At 36.2% G+C, this 20183-nt stretch overlaps 1 protein-coding gene across 1 annotated transcript; it reads left to right on the forward strand.

Annotated features, from left to right (window-relative positions):
- The first annotated feature begins 959 nt into the window (after positions 1 to 959).
- Positions 960 to 10055, forward strand: LOC107655104 (E3 ubiquitin-protein ligase ZNRF2-like). The gene is made up of 5 exons (XM_016442522.1): positions 960 to 1463; positions 8700 to 8798; positions 9104 to 9209; positions 9298 to 9366; positions 9461 to 10055. The coding sequence occupies exons 1-4, from the start codon at positions 1199 to 1201 to the stop codon at positions 9353 to 9355; spliced, it is 528 nt and encodes a 175-aa protein (XP_016298008.1). The 5' UTR covers positions 960 to 1198; the 3' UTR covers positions 9356 to 9366; positions 9461 to 10055.
- The last annotated feature ends 10128 nt before the right edge of the window (positions 10056 to 20183 follow it).

Raw genomic sequence — 20183 nt, forward strand, 5'->3', positions numbered from 1 at the left:
TTTTTGTAAGAAAAATATCCATATTCAAAACGTAATAATCACTTGAATCTAGCTTGCACTCACTGTTGTAAACAGAAGCAGTTCCGGGCTGATGACATATGAGGTCGGTTTTGCGCATGCTCTGCTCAGAAGTGACGAACGCGGAAACGCAGTGGAGAGATCAAAACAAAACAACGTCACTAATTAGAAGTACAAAACGAGGATTTGTAAAGAAGAATGTCAGAGGATTTCGATATAAGCCAAGAGGAGACTGGTTTTCCTTTGCTGAAGTAAGGAAACTTTGCTTCCTTTGATCCTGTAAACAAACGTTGGTTTTGACCTCATACGTCATCCCCCCGGAACTGCTTCTGTGTAAAACTGCTGGCGCAAGCTACATTAAAGTGATTATTACGTTTTGAATATAGATATTTTTCTTACAAAAATGCATCGATTCGCTACAGGAGGACTTTGTTCAGCGCCCGGAGCTGTGTGAGACACTTTTTTTATGGATGGGCGCTTTTTATTTCACTTCTTTTGGACTGAAGCACTGCAACACCCGCTGACTGCCATGAAACAGCTTGAAAGATCAAAGACAATTTTTTATATAACTCCGACTGGATTCGTCTGAAAGAAGAAAGTCGTATTCATCTAGGATGCATTGAGGGAGAGTAATTTATGGGCTAATTTTCATTTTTGGGTGAACTAACCCTTAACGAACGAGAAGCAACGAGGAATGAACTTAGAAAGATGGGAGTGGATAACCTAAAGCATAAAAATATATTTACTTATGGATTACACCGTTTATTTTTGTATCTTAAGAGAGCTGATTAAGATAATTTAGAGGGATTTTTTTTAAATGGTTTTTTTTTTGTCCTCTCATTATGAAAGGGTAAACTCTAGTCCACACTCCAATACAGTAGGTGGCGATAATGCACCTTAACATTGGTGCTACCCGTCATAAAACCGAAGAAGAAGAAGCAGCGGTAGCTCATGTGATCTTTGGCGTCTGTTTAAGTTTGTTTGCGGTCGGTGCGCTCGACTGGGTTTACTCACATCGGCTGTGGGAAGTGTGCAAAGTTGTTTGGGTTTTCGCTTTTATGCGTGTTTCGTGAACATTTTGCATTTACCGGTCTTTGATTCTCTATATAATTTGGGCATCTGGTCCAGTTTGAGGTTCCTAGAGTTTTTTTTTTTTTTTAATCCTAATATTATATACAGTATGGGTCCGAAGCAGAGCAGTCCATCCGTGGGGGTTCGGATCCGATCTTACTCCGGTTCCGATCTGTCTAACTCTGACGGGCGAGCTGCGGTTCTGCGCTATTACGCGGGCGGTTCGACGGAACAGATTGGTGAACGGGTCCAGTATTCGTCGCAAAGACCCGGTCTGTTCATCCCGACCAGCGGCCGGAGAGATGAGACAGACGGGCAGAGAACGCTGCTGATCGGGTCACTACCTGCGCACCTCACCCCTCACCTGCTGGGCGGTAAGACACTGGGCAAACTTCTGCCAATTAATATTATATTATAATGCATTTGACTGTATATAGGCCTATATATAATATCATGTTGACCTCATATGCTGAAGTAAGTTATTTTGTGACGTTATCATAATCACAAGTTCATCTGATGTATTGTGATTTTATGATTATATGTTCATATAATTGCAGTAATTTAATAATATTAATATATTATGTTATTATGTTGCTTATTAGTCTTAAATGTTAGTCTAAAAATATTTTTTTTAGGATTACTGATAAACTAATGTACTTTGATTTGTATTAGTTATCTATTTTAGTTTTAGTTACAGTTGTAGTAATGTTGTCATTTTATAATTTTTTTATTATGTCTATATAGGCTTTTTATTCAGTTTTAGTTGTATTTAATTTGAGTTATTTCAGTACTTCAACATACAAAATGGAAATGAAATAATATATATATATTGAATGTATTATACTGTATATGTACATATATTATATATATATATATAGTATTTATAGAGTTTTAGCTTTTAGTTTTAATTACTTTTTCTTATTTGTAAGTCGCTTTGGATAAAAGCGTCTGCTAAATGACTAAAAGTAAAAAGTAAAGTAAAAGTAAATGATTATACAACATTTTTATATGATCACAACAAGCTCATATACCATAAATATATAAGTTTATTTTATTGGTCTTACATGATTATTCATCTTTTTCTAAGACAATATCATCGATATATGCATTATAATTTATAGTAATGAATCTTGTTGACTGTATATATGTTGCATTATCTTATTATGCCTTGTCATAATTAAGCTCATGCATGTGTTATGTTATATTATTATGTAAATTATCAGTCATTTAGGTCATATATAATTTATAATTTAATTATTGATGAAATCATATGATTATGGTATGGTTATATAATGATGCCAATAATTCCATATATGTCAAGATTTTATTATAATCCACCTCACTGGTTCTATATGGTTACTTGATTATATGACAGTATCGTACTTAAAAACATGTACATTAATGTATCATATTGATATCTTATTTGATCATTATAGGAGCTTATCATAATAAGGTTATGTGTTCATATTGTATTTTATTTGATGTAGGTTCATTTCAAATGCATGATTGAATGTTGTTTTATGGCTTATGCATTGATGGTTTTATCATTGGTATATGTGTGTTTCTCTGCACATCATGTTCTGAACGGCCTGTGATCAGAACGCTGACTGTTTTGTTGTGGATTTTTATGGTAACTATAAACACAGAGACTTCCTTATCCAAGAATAGGGCAACATGAAAATGTGGCTCCTTAACATTCCTGATGTGTTTATGTGGGTTGAAATAGCTGATATTATGATAATGAATTAATATGTTGTCTGTTTCATGCAAGATCTCTCTTTCCAGAACTTGAAGGTCAAACTGCAATGTTGTAATTTTGTGACCTTTGAGTGGCAATAAACATCAAACATGGTGTGCGTTTGGTTCCAGATTTGATTGTATAGCAATAGTGACAGGTTGTATTAAATAAATCATCCTTGATAGTGGGTCAGATTGATAAGATTCAGAGAGGGACATTTGCTGTTTGGGAACAGACGTGTGAACACGTGAGAAAATGTCTGTGTCAGTCATATGCATTGCTTTATATTTGACAGTTATTGTATTTGTTAGTAAGACATTTACGAGCCATAGTTCCTGCTGAAATCCTCTTTTATGAGTCATGTTTGAAATAGCTGAGCAAGTTTGATTGCCAGCTTTTTGATTTGTGGTACAGTCTGGTTTTGAAAGTGCATGGCTATTTTATTATTTTTCTATAAAGTCATTTTAAAAAGAAAAGCAGCTTCAAAATATTTTTCTGCTTTTGAAATTGCAGCATCAAACCGAAATACAAAAAAGTAATGACTTCAAATTTGAAAAAATAATGGTTTCCTTATCACTATACCTCTTCCATTGGACAGTCAAATAGAATATTGTGTTGGAAAGCGTCATAGTGTTTATACTTTTCATGGATATCAAACGGTGTGCTTATAGCTAGGGTAGCAAAGACTGAAGGGGCATTCTGTCAATGCACATGATTTGGGTCAAATTGGAGTGTGAAGGTCGAAGTGCAGGAGGCATGTGTGTTCAGTAAGATAAGTGTGTTCTTCATCAATAATATTTGGTGCTGTGAGTTCACATCATGAGCTTAAAGGGTTTTCCGAAACATGAAAATTTGGACAATAGCAAAGTTACAGAGAACACAAACAGAATGTGCATTAACTGAAGTGTATCAGTTTTTAATGCTTGTAATCAGCCAATATTTGGCCATCTGAGATTATTGGTGCTCACCAATGAACATAACGGCATTCTCTTCAAAATCTACTAGCATAATCAGCTTAATTATTTTTATGCATTTGAGTAAATTCTGTGGAAAATATCTAATTTGGGGCTGAAAGTCTTCTTAAGAAAGAAGTAAAAAAATGTAAGATAAATTCTAAAAAGTTTGTGAGAATATCCCGAAGTGCAGTTCCTAAATGTTCTTTTTTAGGACTTTTTTTTTTTTTTATTAAGTCTGAATATATGCTTTGGCTTTTGATTTGGCTTTTGAAATGAATATGTATTGGGATGGACTTTTGTTGTGAAATTAGTTTTATTTCTGTGTTTGTGAGATTTTTTTTTTTTTTTTTTTACACATTGCTATGTTTATGCTCTTATAGTATTTTTGTGTACAGCACTTAGCATGTGCTATATAAATAAAACGTTGAGTATTTCTTAAGAAGAAAATAAGAGGCTTTAGTGTTTATCTGATTGTATGGCAGTTCTTGCTGAAGACTTGCTGATCAACTCAATAAAAACACCACAGCAATTCCTCAGAATTATAAAAACATGCACTATTTTTGTTGCATTTTTCATGACAGGAGTTCAGCACTTTAGGTTGTTTGTTTTTTTTAAATGCGACTTGTATTTTAAATGGTTATTTTGTGATGAATGCTGCCAAACATGGACAGTTATTATGAATTATTAACTGAAACTTACAAATGAAAAACGATGTCCCTGTTTGAATTGATTTTGTAGAATTGTTACCGAATTTAGTAAAAACTCACTTCATGCATAATAATAACTGACCAATCATTGATCAGTACTCATGCACATCCTTAGCAAACAACCCAATATATTTATTAGACATCTTACCTTTGGGGAATTTAAGACAAGACAAGTTTATTTATTTATTTTAGAGCAATCATTAGAAGAAGAAAAAAGATATGAAGATTCTTAAATGATCTTGGGAATGCAAAATATTCTTAACAAGAAAATATCTGTTACAAAGAACTTTATTCTTAATTTGTCATGAATCTGGCCCCTGATCTGATCTGATTTGCAATGACTTATTTGTATATGCCATATGAAATATGAGACTGTTTTTGTTGGGCTAGCAGTGATGCTTAAGCAACCTTTGTCGTCATAACTCAAGCACTTTGACCTTTAACCTCCTGTCAGATAAAGTTCCCTTTGATTCCACTGGGCCACAAACACATAACCGCACAAGGCTCTGTCTTATAGAATGACTTCCTGTAAAAGCGTTTATGTCTGTAATCAGTCTGGAGAGACTGCCATGTGTCCGAAGGCTCCTCCCCATCAATACACAGCTGACCTACCCTTTTTTTTTTTTTTTACATCCTGTTAATGTTTGGCAGTACAAACTGACACTGATAATTACAGGTGTTTGTGTGTGTGTAACCAAGCAATTGCAAGCATTTATACTCTGTGTCATTAATAACATTTGCCCAGCTTAACTAGTTAGTGATTGATGGGTCAGTGCATTGGTAGTTGAGAATGTGTTCTCTATTATTAAATGTGAATGTGCAAAGAACAGGAAACATGTTCAACACACCAGTTAAACTATCTAGTAAGATCTCGGTGCAAAAAGTACTTTATTTTGATGTAAACATACTTTTGTTTGGTGTTCAGTTTTTACTGTCTATCAGAAAATAATTATAATTAATGCTTTCAGCTTAATGCTCAGTATTGTATTCTGTTGCATATCACGCATAATTTTGGAAATTGGGTGTTTAATGCACAGAATAAATGTAACCATCTGTTACAGTGATTTTTTTCAGCTTGTTGGATAAAATGCTCAATGCCTAATATGTGACCCTGGAGCATAAAAGCAGTCTTACGTCGCTGGGGTATATTTGTAGCAATAGCCGAAAATACATTGTATGGGTCAAAATTATAAATGTTTCTTTTATGCCAAAAATCATTAGGATATTAAGTAAAGATCATGTTCCATGAAGATATTTTGTAAATTTCCTACCGTAAATATATCAAAACTTAATTTTTGATTAGTAATATGCATTGCTAAGAACTTAATTTGGACAACTTTAAAGATTATTTTCTCAGTATTTAGATTTTTCAAATAGTTGTATCTCAGCCAAATATTGTCCTATCATAACAAACCACACATCAATGGAAAGCTTATTTATTCAGCGTTCAGATGATGTATAAATCTCAATTTAAAAAAATTTACCCTTATGACTGGTTTTGTGGTCCAGGTAGGGCTGGGCGATATAGCTAAAAAATGTATCAACGATGAAATGTTTCGTATCGTTCGGTATCGATAATTATTGACATTTTTTATAACCTTTTTTTAAACAAAGAGCAATAGACTTTTTTTTTTTTTATTTAACCACTGTATTTTTAAATTAACCCAATTTATCGAGACAAACAACAAATATTTTTTTGTTTTAACAATCACACACAAAATAAAAATTAAACAAATATATAATTTCTAATGTTTTATGCAGATTAAATACAGTGGTGTGAAAAAGTGTTGGCCCCCTTCCTGATATCTTATTTTTTTGCATGTTTGTCACACTTTAATGTTTCAGATCATCAAACAAATTTAAATATTAGTAAAAGATAACACAAGTGAACACAACATGCAGTTTTTAAATGAAAGCAAAATAATGCAGCACATTTAAATTGTCAAAGCAAGGAAATATGTCTATAAAAAAACGTGCATTACGTCTAAATTAACTCATTAAAATCAAATATAATTTCATAAATTGCATAAACAATTATGAACAAAATAGTATCATGTATTTATGCATTGCTTAATACAAAGAGCCAAATCGCCCATCACGCAGATTGCATTTAAAAACATAAGTGTGTGTGCTGTCTGCGTCACTCATAGTACGTGCCTATATTGTGCGCTATATCGAACATTTTTAATATCGTTATCGAAGAAGGTGTACCATCGATAAAAACCGATACCGCCTAGGTCCAGGGTCACATATATGCATGTATAGGAGTAAAAGGGTATTAATTCTATTTCCTGTATGTGTTATGTTGATTCAAGCAGACCTTTGAAAGTCTACAGAGTAGGCCTGTCGCAATAATCAATATATCGACTTATCGCGCAATATATGTACATGACCTCAATAATTTTTGGTGACGTTTCTGGGGCAATATATCTCACAACAAAAAGTTGTTATCGTGACAGGCCTACTACAGAGGTTTCTGTGTAACCATAAAGAACTTTACAGCCTTATAATGAACCTTACTTGAAATGAAACGGACATGTTGGCAAATTCAGCTTTATAATCATTCAGCTATGTGCAGCATGGCCACATGCCGTGAATTTTATGCATTAGATTTTGTTCATATTTTGATAACCTGATAATGCACATTACAGTAAATAGATTTACAGATGAGATTACAAAATTTCCAAGATTGCTTTTTTTATTGCCTTGTAATCTTATAATTGCTGTTTACTGACAGGAACTGTGCGATTATTGCTCAAGTGACCTACATAATAAATACAAGAAAAATAAATCTTACAAATATTTAAACATGATTTTTATGGATGCACAGAAATGAAAATTCTTGGCCGAAGCCAAAGCCGAATAAAATGAAACACTGGGCCGAATACCGAACACGTTTTTTTGCATTTTTCCCCCACGTAGGCCTATTTTGGCTTTTTTTTTTTTTCACCATTGCATAAATTAAATAGCCAAAATGTGCCTTTTACTGTTTTGTCCTGCTTTTCAAATAAAAAATCAATTACAAAACAACAATTTAAAAATATTTACTTAACACTGAACATTTTTTAACATTCTACATTATGCCAACAAAGCACAGTTTAACTTAAAATTAATAAGTTAGTAAAATAATTTGGTTTTTTTTCCATTTTTGAGACTTTAATCAGGCATGTATTTTTTACTGTACAAATAAAGGCAGCCTTGCTGAGCAGAAGAGAATTCTTTTAAAACATTAGAATATATTACAGATCCCAATTTGAATGTTGTATATGTGAATGTTATAATAAATGTATTAATAGAGCTGTTGTAGGGAAATTATTATTATTCTTGTCTTTTTAAATTTATTTTACAGAACAACAGTAAAATTACAATAATATCATTTATGAATGTTGGAGTTGTTGCTTTTTCTCAGCGTTTATTTTGGCAGAAACCCGCAGGAAGATCTCAGTGCTTATTTTTGTTGACAACAGCATGCAGATTTATAAATGATTCTCATTACGAATTTGGGAAGATGTTTGTCACACGTATCACATTGTCACATGCCTTAAAACAATTCACAAAAATGTTACTGAGCAACTGACACAGTAACACAGTTTCAGCGCAGATTTTCCTCGCGCTTTGGACTTTGAAGCCTGGCGCCGCGAGCTCGTGCAGCGTTGTCAGAATATATGCAATTCGTGCGTGCATTAGAAAATTGTGCAGTTTATTTACTAATCGTTTGAGTTTTTAATTCACACTGCCGACATGTTTGCTGCATTAGTGAAGTGACATGTGGCCAAGTATGGTGACCCATACTAGGAATTAGTGCTCTGCATTTATCCCATCCAAAGTGCACACACACAGCAGTGAACACACACACACCGTGAACACACACCCGGAACAGTGGGCATTTATGCTGCGGCGCCCGGGGAGCAGTTGGTGGTTCGCTCAAGGGCACCTCAGTCGTGGTATTGAAGGTGGAAGAGAGCGCTGTACATTCACTTCCCCCACCTACAATCCCTGCCGGTACGAGACTCGAACCCGCAACCTTTGGGTTATGAGTCCGACTCTCTAACCATTAGGCCACGACTTCCCAATTGTTCCCTAATTGTTTATTAGTGCGTGTAGGTAGGCCTACATATTATTCGGCCTTTTCGCTTATTTTCGGCCGAATAATTTCGGTTGCCGAACATTCAGTGCATCCCTGATTTTTGTCTCTTCTGTTTGTTTCAGCTGAATTTGACTGTCCCGTCTGCTCAAAGTTGGTCTGTTCAGATGAAATAGATGTTCATTTGCTCATGTGTTTCTCCAAACCCAGACTCCATTATAACGGTAAGAGCAACCTTCACTATCACACATTGACCGCAGATCACTCTCTTTCTGTCCAGTTAGATCACTTACTGTTCCTGCAATCCTGAACTCTCAAACAGAATTAAAGCTACTTAAAAATATCTGAAATAACAAAAAACTTTAATTTATTTCATGTTGGACCTGCAAATGTATTTCTTTCCTCCACTGTTTATTTCAATGCTGATTTGTTTTGTTGTATAGCAGCGCCCCCATGTGTCATCATCTGACTCCTGCTGCTCTGAGCTTCTCTGATGCTGATAGTGATGTGATGTTTTGTCTTTCTGTAGATGATGTTTTGTCCCGGGACTCTGGCGAGTGTTCGATATGTCTGGATGACATGCTTCAGGGGGACACCATCGCTCGACTGCCCTGTCTCTGTGTCTACCACAAAGGGTTTGAGAAACATTCACTTTCACAGTCACACACACGCACACATACCTGCTGTCGTCTGTGGAAATCATCTCGTCTTCTGCTCCTCCAGGTGTATTGATGAATGGTTTGAGGTCAACAGGTCGTGTCCAGAACATCCTACAGATTAACATTAAAACAGGTCAGATGTTAGACACTTTCCACAAATAGAGTGGTGTCACCAGTAACCAATAATTACAAACACAAAAAAAATATACTTTTTTTTCTATCTGCAGATATTTCCAGTAAAGAAGACCAGCAGAGAAGGGCTCAGCTAATGTTTTTCTCCAGGATCTGACTCTCTTTGACGCTAGATGATAAATCCATCATCATCTGAGACCAATATGGACTAAAACCTGCAGTGCCAAATCTAAATGAAATCATGCATATACTTTGCACAGTTCTGTTAACGAACCTGAAGACTGTTTATCAGTAATCTAGCTGCCATCTTTACACATGGAGCTCTTTAGAGATCAGATGGTGGACTGCAGTATTACTGCTTCATAGGTTAGGGTAACATATCAGTGGTTTCATGACCCATAACCACAACAGGACTTTCTGTTAAACTGTTTTTAACCAAAGTAAGAGTTGTGTAGAAAAGACATGAATGTAGAGGACGATGACTGACAGAATGTGAGTAAAGGAGGAACATGGACCTAATCAAAGATATTGTCTGTACGCTTAGATTTTTGAAATTATATTTAAAATAGATGAACCAGTTGTGAATGTTTTTGATAAATGCTGTTAATTTTTTTTTTCTAATGTGCTGCTGTGTATGTAACAGGTGCTATAACAGATAATAAAAATGATAATTTATATATAAATAAATTCTAAGGGCTCTAGAATGTAAAAATTTGTCATTTTCTACTTTGTTTCTGTATGACCATTATTCTGTTTGCATAATATTTATTTATATTGTGTGAATATGTGTGTACACAACTATGTAAAAGTCTTAGGCCACTAGTATTTTCACCAACAAAAATGGTTTTAATCCAGTTATTTCTGTAGTGTTTTAGCAGGAAATATAAATTTACATTTCCAAACATTATTTTAGCCATTAATTGTAATAATCCAGCACTGTAAAAAGTTAGGCACTTGTGTAAAAATGCTGTAAAGTGAGGATGCTTTCAAAAATAATGCCATAAATAGATTTTATTTATCAATTAACTTCTATTAATGAAATTAAATCAACATTTGGTGTGACCACCCTTTACTTTTTAAACACCTGTTGTCCTAGGTGCACTTGCGCATAGTTTTTCATGTTGATTTGCAGGTAGGTTTCTTGAAGCATCTCGGAGACGTTGCCACAGTTCTTCGGGATTTAGTCTGTTTTTTTCCTGATTCTTCATGTCATTCCAGACAGTCTGGAAGATGATGAGATCTGGGCCCATATTCACAAAACATTTTATCTTACCACTAAGAGTTCTCCTAAATAGAGGTACAAGTTTTCAGCTACGTTTTGTCTTGAAACCTATTCACAAAGCTGCTGAGACAAACTTTTACTAAGGAATAGAGAGAAGTCTTAAGCTCAGAGAAAGGAGGCGGGGTTGACCTCGTTGATATGGATGATGTCAGCATGCTTATTAACTATGCACACAGTGATTGGCTGATAGTCTGTCAGAGATTTATTCAGATAAATACTGTAGAGTGCGATATTATGTTGCCTTATTCAAATAAAGTAAAAAAAAAAAAAAAATGCACTTTCAAATAAAGATTTAAAAATGCAGGCTAATTGTCACTAATTAAACAAGTATATGTTCAGTTAATTGTCAGCCTCTTACTTGTGTGCTCATTGTAAACAATTAGCGGATATGCATATAAACAGCCTTTTAATTAACAGAGTAGAATAATCATGGCTGATGGTAAGGCATGTAAACGTAAAAGAAAACCAAACTGGACGCAAGAACAGCTGTTACTTTCATATATTCTAGATTCATTGCATGTAAAGTAAAACATTTCAAAAGTTTTTTTTTTTTGTTTTAATTTTGATGATTAGAGCATACAGTTCATGAAAGTCAAGAATCCAGTATCTCAAAATATTAGAATATTTACATTAGAGTTTCATTAAATGACAATACCTACAGTATAAATTCCGGGTATCTCTTGTTCTTTGAAACCACTATAATGGGGAAGACTGCTGACTTGGCAATGGTCCAGAAGACAATCATTGACATCCTCCACAAAGAAGGTAAGTCAGTCTGAACTAACACATCTGTTGAATATCACGCCATGAATATCATTTTGTTGTCATCTATCATCCTTCAGGTCAACTGGTAAACGTTCTTGACGTTCTCCTGTCCTCTTTTGATACCCCTCATAGTGATTCCAACATGCACTTTGACAAACCTCAAGAGGCTGATTTGGGCATCACAGATACAGTACTTTAGTGAATTAAATCATAATTCACAGAAAGATATTGAAATATTTTTCCCCCAACTCCATCTACTGTCAAACATGTAAAACTTTCTAGCCAAATAAAAGAGATGCCGGACCATGCATTCATTACTTTTCATTTCGGTGACTGCAGCTCTTTATATTGCAGTATTTCTAAATCACTAATTGTTCGCCTCCTACTGGTCCAAAATGGTGCTGCCAAATTTCTACACAAAAGCCATGAAAGCAATCACATCACTACTTTTCTGAGGGCTCTTCATTGGGCCTATCCAATTTAGAATTGATTTTAAATTCTCTTTTTTGTGTACAAGTCCCTACATAACCAAGTTCCCAACTATTTAGCTGATTTGCTGCGTCTTTATTTTCCCCAGAGAAGTCTTAAGATTGAGCGGTCAGAACCTTCTTATATACAGTAGTCCCTCACTCTAAACTGAAACTAGGAGGGGACCAAGCTTTCTCTGTGGTAGGGCCACAGTTATAGAGAGATCAGATTGGCACTTTCGTTGAATTTTTACATTTCTTTTATAAACCTTATCTTTTATCCTTGGCTTTTTAACTGATGTGTCTTTCGTGTGTTTACAGTTGGATTTTGATTGTGGATTCTGTTTAGTACTCTGTCTTTTAAGTGTTGATAACTTTGACAACTGAGCTTTTTGAGTTGGTGCTTTTTAACATCACTAACAGACAGTGGAAAACGGCTCATCTTCCGGTTCTTCCAGGTGCATTGATGAAATGGTTTGAGGTCAACAGGTCATGTCCATTAAAACGGGTCACATGTTAGACAGTTTCCACTAACAGAATGTTTTCATATTAATTACAAATCCCATTTTTTCTTCTTTTTTTATGTGTGATAAATATTACGTTAGATAAGCTATTTTCTATTTAATTAAGAAACCAAAAATACTTGAGTTTCAGCCTGCATGTTACCCATGCAGTACCATATTCATATCGTATTCCACACGAAACTGTATTTTTGTACCTATAGAAGCATCCTTAGGATCTGACTCGATTTGACACTAAATGGTGAATCCATTTGGACCTAAAACCTCCTGTGCCAAATCTAAATGAAAGTATGTATGCTGCACACAGTTCTGATAACAGACCTGAAGGCTGTTTAACTGTAATCTAGTTGCCATCTTTACCCATGAAGCTCTTTAAAGATCAGATGGTGGAATACAGTATTACTGCTTCATGTCAAGTGGTTTCATGATCAATAACCACAGGATGGAATACCACCATTTTCACCACGGCATGTCTTTTTATTTAGAGGAATTAAATAAAGGAAGAACTGTAAAATAACTAGAATAATAATTAGTTTGTAATCAATTTAAGCTGTCTGCAAATGATATAGATTTTGTAAATATTCAGTTTCAATCTTATTTGTATGCCTGATATGTTGAAAATGCTAAATGGAAAAATGCTTCTTGTCTAATCAAATTAATTACATGAATCATGTGAATAACAGCTCATATTGTCAGTTCAAAATTTGAGTAGTTTGATCTTTCAAACAGTGGCAAATGTGTGAATTTACTACATTAAAAATGTCATGTTATTGCCTAAATAACTTGACTGATGGCTCCCTCAAATCACTGTGCAATGAGAATCTTGTTTCATGTTGAAAATTCAATCCAGTGGTACTGAAATGAAATATTTTATGTTGTAAATAGTACATTGTAAATAATTTCTAATTGTAACAGTATTATTAAAATGTAATTGTTTGAATTGAAAATGAAATGAGCAAATACATTGCTACTGATTTCTGAATCAAAAAGATGATCTTGCTGCATAATTAATATTCCTGTGTTTAAATGCCCATAAAGCCTTCATCACCCAAATAACCGCACCTCAAACTTGTCTTTTATAAAATTATTCTTTGCTACACAGAATTGTACACTTTTGACATCTATATATTTAAATTACTGATCAAAACTAATGAGGTATAGTCATTCTCATGAACAAACTGTGTATGAACTATAAGATATGCGCTGGATATTTCTCTTGAAACAGGATCGGTAACCTTGCTGCCATATTGAAAGTGAAAGTATAAATCCAAGACTTCCTGTTGTGTTTTTTGTTTGTTCTGAGATTCAACATGGCTTTTCTCTCTCTCTAGAATTCCTTCTCCGCTCCTAAGTCTAAATCAAAATAATTCAGAAGCAATAAATAGCCTGTACCATACACCACATTAAAGCATGCATTAAGATTAAACATTATTTTTGTGTGTGTGTGTGTGTGTACTTAGAGCTTGGCAATAAACTCTCGCACCGAGTTATGCAAGATATTTGCCAAAGGTGAGACTACATGTGTTCAGTGTTTAGAATATAAATTTACAAGCGGTTAATCATAAACTAGTGCTTCAACTCAGAATCTGCCCCACCTAAATTTATGGCCAGGAGCACAAGTAGTCTTTTACCTGTACCATTTTACTCCTGAGCTCTTAAGAATGCTTAATTTGGAAAAAAACTGAGCATAAGTGTGTCAAATAGTGTTTAGTTGCTTGTACTTACTGGGAAACCATGAAAACTGAGAACATGTGACTATTTCGATCTGGTGAGTCAGGCGAGGTGAATAAAGTGACTTCCTCATTGGTGTAAACTATAAAATACTAGGCTACCTTTAACATAAAGTACTTAATGAAACAACGTGATCTTATATCTTAATAGACCTTTGTTGGACAGACAGGCAGATAGGGAAGTATTGTCATGTTCTGTAAATGTCTGTAATGTTGCAGTAAGTGTTTATCAAAAACATATTTAGTGAAAATAGAGAGTGTAAAGAAATGACTAATGCTAATTTCTTCCCATTACTTTTTTTGTGTATTGTTCTGTAACCTATAAATAACTATACTGAGCAGATTAGGCAAAAACAGAAGCACCTGTGCAGCTTCATGAAGACTGAATGAATCATGGAGGACACAGAAACATTCAGTGGTGGAGATTTTTCTTCAGGATGCAGGTAAAACACAACTTATCTGAGGTACAATATTTCTGTCTACACAGACTCACCCAAATTCATATTCTCAATTGTGCTGTTGATCTGATTATAAACACAGCTTGTTTAAAGGGCCAAATAACAGCCATGCCATATTTAGACCAGCAGCACTGTTGCATGTGTGATTTTGCCTAAATATTTGATTCATAAGCTTAATTTATTTCACTAACACTTTAACCTCTTTACTTTATGTTGTGACCTGTTATTTTAATCTTTCAGTCATGGCCCCTCAGCTGGTCGAAAGCACATTAAAATTAATTCTGCTGAAGAAATTTCAGTGCCTGTATGAAGGAACAGCAAAGCAAGGAAACCCAACACTCCTGAATGAGATCTACACAGAGCTCTACATCACAGAGAGGGAAAATGGAGAGATCAGTAATGAGCATGAGGTGAGACAGACTGAGACACAATCCAGTAGAGCAGCAACAGAGGACAAACCAATCAAATGCAATGAGATCTTTAGACCTTTACCTGGACAAGAAAAACCCATCAGAACTGTGCTGACAAAGGGAGTCGCTGGCATTGGAAAAACAGTCTCTGTACAGAAGTTCATTGTGGACTGGGCTGAAGGGAAAGAGGATCAGGACGTCCAGCTCATGTTTCCACTTCCTTTCAGAGAGCTCAACTTGATGAAGGACAAAACACTCAGTCTTTCAGATCTTCTTCATGTCTTTTTCCCTGAAACTAAAGAAATAGAAATATCCAGTGATGAATATAAAGTGTTGTTCATCTTTGATGCTCTGGATGAGAGTCGTCTGTCTCTGGATTTTCAGAGCGATGTGAGGTTGTGTGATGTAAGTGAATCAGCCTCAGTGGATGTGCTGCTGATGAACCTCATTGTGGGGAACCTGCTTCCCTCTTCCACAGAAAGAGGAATATTTCAGGAAGAGAATCAGAGATCAGAGTCTGGCCGATACAATCTTCAGACACCTGAAGTCTTCAAGGAGCCTCCACATCATGTGCCACATCCCAGTGTTCTGCTGGATCTCCGCCACTGTTCTAGAGACGATGTTGAGTCAAGCAGAGAGTGGAGAGATTCCCAAGACTCTCACTCAAATGTACACACACTTCCTGATCCTTCAGACCTGGTTTATGTGTTGCTGACATCAGAGCAGAAGATGGATGTTTTTGATCTAAACCAGTTTATTGGAGCACACAATACAGCAGATGACGTTCTTCAGAAGCTGCTGCCTGTGGTTAAAGAATCCAGATCAGTTCAGTAAGTTACAATGACAGCAATCACTACACTGACAAAACACGATCACATTTATGATTTTAGCATGTGCTTTCTTACCAAAGCAACAAAATGATCAATTCATATATGTCATATATATTTTATACCAGAACTGAGAGTGTGAAGAGTGTCATTGTTTTCTACAGGTTGAGGGATTGTGGCTTCACAGATGAAGGTTGTGCTGCTCTGGCTTCAGCTCTGAGATCAAACCCCTCACACCTCAGAAAATTGGATCTGAACTATAATAACATAGGAGACACAGGAATTAATCTGCTTTCTGCTGGACTAAAAGATGTTAATTGTAGACTGGAGAAACTGATGTAAGAGTGTATAAAATTACAAAATCCTCCTTCATTCTCATCGCACTGTGAATATCGAGTACAAAAAAAAAAACACCTTCAGATAACTGAAGAGAATGTTTCCTTAAACTTAACTAGAATAATTGTGTTATAAAAAGTGTCTGACATCATTTTAATTACATTTTCATGCATGCATCTAGCAGATGTTTTTATCCAAGGTGACTTGCATTGCATTCAGGGTAAACATTTTATTGTTTTTTGCATTCCTTGGGAATTGAACCAATGATATTGGTGTTGCTTGTGCCGTGCTCTACTGTTTGAGCAACAAGATTTATATCATTACAACAATATATAGATGATGTGAAGTTATGACAACTGCTTTCATTTGATACAGATGTGTTGATGATTTTGGAGTAAAACAAAAGATCCTTACATTATGATACTGAAATGAATCTCTTCAAGCACCGTGTAGAAGCTGGTCTGAATCTTAGACTGGACCTATTAATCGTGTTGTGGATTAAGTCTCTCTCTCTGATTGTGAAGTTTCTGCTAATCTGATCTGTAGATCCTGAACTAAGAGACTGAAGAGTGTCATTGTTCTGTACAGGTTGAATCATTGTGGTGTCACAGATGAAGGCTGTGCTGCTCTGGCTTCAGCTCTGAGATCAAACCCCTCACACCTAAAACACTTGGATCTGTCTGGAAATGAAATGGGAGTTTTTGGAGTCAAGCAGCTTTCTGATCTACTGCAGGATCCTCTTTGTGAACTGAAAATACTGAGGTAAGTTTGTATAAAATGTCTCAAGATCCTCCTTTCCATGAGCAAACATAAACTAATTTGAGATACAACAGTTTTGTCCACATAGACGGTGTGAGCCTGTGACTATACATGGACTGAGTGCATACATCCATATCACACACGCATATACACAAATGCCGTGTTAACATGGTTTTTATGCATTACATCTTCTATATAGAGTCTATAGTTATGTGCTTAATGTGTGTATCAATACAAGTTAGCAGCAGTTTTCTGCTGTAAGGATAATCTTATATCTCCTAATTATTAATAGAAATAACCACATTACACACAAGAGTCATTTTCCAAATCTGTATAGTTAAAATTCCAGTTCATTTATACAGTGTATAAATTTGATGATCAAGATGGCATTGCAGATGGCTGCCTCGGTATGTAGCTCCTTGGTACTTTTACTATTTTTGTTTGTCCTGTTTAAAGTAGATTTTTTTCCAATCAGCTTTACTATAGGGACAAACTCCTAGACATCAGAAATAGCACACCAAATAACTTTTTGCCGACTTTTGAACAATCTGACGTTTTACTCCACATTCTAGTCGGAGGAGCTGTGATCCTGTAAAAGCGCTCCAAGCGACGCAAATGAGAGAAGCGTGCTGGTGCGCTCGTGAAATTCCAACAGCATGGTGTTAGGACTCCACTGCTGAGCATTCATCTGGCGAATCTCCTCTCCCTAGTAAATAAAACGAGCAAACTACTACTCCTCACCCGCACAAACAAGGACTTTTTAAACGCTGCTGCCCTTTGCTTCACGGAAACAGGGTTGAACGGAGCCAACCCAGACAGCGCACTTCATCTAACAGGTTTCCGGCTGTTCAGAGCGGATTGAGTCACTGAGTCTTCGGGGAAAACAAGATGATGTTTTTATATCAACGATGGCTGGTGTACAGCCGCGACAGTTTTAAAGAAGATGTGCTGCCCAAATTTGGAAGCTCTCTTCATTAACTGTAAACTTTTTTATTTGCCGCGGGAGTTTTCCTCATTTTTTCTGGTGAGTGCATACATTCCTCCTGACGCGTGTGTGAGCATGGCCCTAGAATAGCTGGCTGATCAGATCACACACACACAGCAGCATTACCCGGACTCTTTCATTATCATTCTCTGTGATTTTAATAAAGCTAAACTCACCCGAGAACTGCCTAAATACATACAGCACATCACATGGCCCCCAGGGAGCGGCTCTGGGACTCTCTGATCACTGTTTGGTTCATCTTCTACCAGCCTACAAGCAGAAATGTAAATCTGCTAAGCCAGTAGTAAGAACTGTAAAGAGATGGACAAATGAAGCAGAGCGGGATTTACAAGCCTGCTTCAACTGCACTGAATGGAGTGTTTTTGAGGCTGCAGCCACTAATTTCTGTAGCTCACTGACACCGTGACATCCTACATCAGTTTCTGTGAGGACATGTGTTTCCACTAGGACTTATTTAACATTTAACAATGACAAAACTTGGTTCAATGCAAAACTCAAACAGCTTCACCAGTCCAAAGAGGATGCCTACAGCCCAAATACACACTGAAAAGGAGATAAAAGTGGCTATGAGAAACTATTCTAAAAAGCTGAAAAAAGTTTTCAAGCAACTACCCTACATTAGAGTGGAAGGACCAGAAAGCCATCACCAGCTACAAGACATCATCCCCCAGCACTATGGAGAATAAACTTTTAGCCAAGTGTTTGAATGAGTTTTACTGCAGGTTTGAAAAGCCTGGTCTCACACCCACGCCCGCTCTGACCGTCTCACAACACAGCCATCAACACCTCCCTCCCCTCTACTGCTTCTCAGCCTGCACTTCAGATCTGTGAAGATGATGTATGCAAAGTCTTCAGGAAACAGAAGATGAGGAAAACCAAAGGCCCACACAGTGTCTCTCCAGCCTGCCTCAAAGCCTGTGCTGTCCAGCTGTCATCCATCTTCACACTGATCTTCAACAGATCACTGGAGCTGTGTGAAGTCCCATCCTGCTTCAAATGCTCCACCATCATCCCTGTACCTAAGAAACCAAAAATCACAGGACTAAATGACTACAGACCTGTTGCTTTAATGTCTGTGGTCATGAAGTGGCAGCAGTGGAGTCATTGCAAGAGCCCTTAAGTCCAGACAGCAAAGAACTTACAGCTTTCAAAACTCCATTTGGACACTATCATTTCCGGGTCCCTCCTTCGTGGAGCCGCTGCCACCTTTCAGAGGATGATTGATCAGATCCTCTGGGGCACTGAGGATTTCGCCCGTCGCCGCATACTTGGATGACATTAACATCTATATTAAGACTTGGCAGAACCATCTGCAGCATCTCAAGGAAGTGCTATCCAGTATAAAGGCTGCTGGACTTACCATTCATCCAGACAAGTGAACCATAGCCAAAACTGAGACCTGCTACATTAGTCATGTGCTGCAATCCTATACAAGTGCTCCAAGCAATGCAAATGAGGGAAGCGTGCTGGTGCGTTCGTGGAATTACGACAGCATGGTTTTAGGCCTCCGCTGCCGAGCATTCATCTGGCGAATCTCCTCTCCCTAGCAAACAAAACAGATGAATTACTACTACTCACCCGCACAAACAAGGACTTTTTAAACTGGGACATGGAGTCATATGCCCTCAAGTTGGTAAGGTTGAGGCCATTAAACATGCAGAGCGCCCTACAACATCAAAAAAATAGTTTTTAATGAGATTCATTTAAAAAAGTGCTCATTCATTCCGGAGCGAAACACCTACTGTCTTTTGCTCTGAGGATAATTTAGTTGTGGCTTTGAAAATACTTTCATTAGTGGAGTAAAAACAGAGAAAGTAACCGGCAATATTGTATTTTTAATGTATGTTATTTAACTGTTGTATCAGACTCACAATTGTGCTGTTGGTCTGAATATCTGCACAAATTTGATTAACAGCAGCCTCGTGCCTACACTGTAAAAAAATTCTGTAGTTTTTACAAAATAATTTTGGCAGCTGTGGTTGCCAGAATAATTTTGTAAAAAATACAGAAAAACTGTAAACACATTTACGGCCAAAAACTGTAAATTTTACAGTATAAAACTGTAATTTACAAACAAGAAAATTTGAATGTAAACCAGTAAATTCAACAATGCACACTGCTATTAAAATCTGTTTTGTACCTTTAACATACTGACAACCACCATAATAATGCAGGTGGTAAAAGAGAAAGCCACTTATTTTTTACAGCGTACAGACAAATAACAAAACATCACACATCAGAACAGAAAATGTTTTTT

Source organism: Sinocyclocheilus anshuiensis, unplaced genomic scaffold (genome assembly GCF_001515605.1).
Source record: "Sinocyclocheilus anshuiensis isolate Anshui unplaced genomic scaffold, SAMN03320099.WGS_v1.1 scaffold515, whole genome shotgun sequence".
NCBI classification, from domain to species: domain Eukaryota; kingdom Metazoa; phylum Chordata; class Actinopteri; order Cypriniformes; family Cyprinidae; genus Sinocyclocheilus; species Sinocyclocheilus anshuiensis.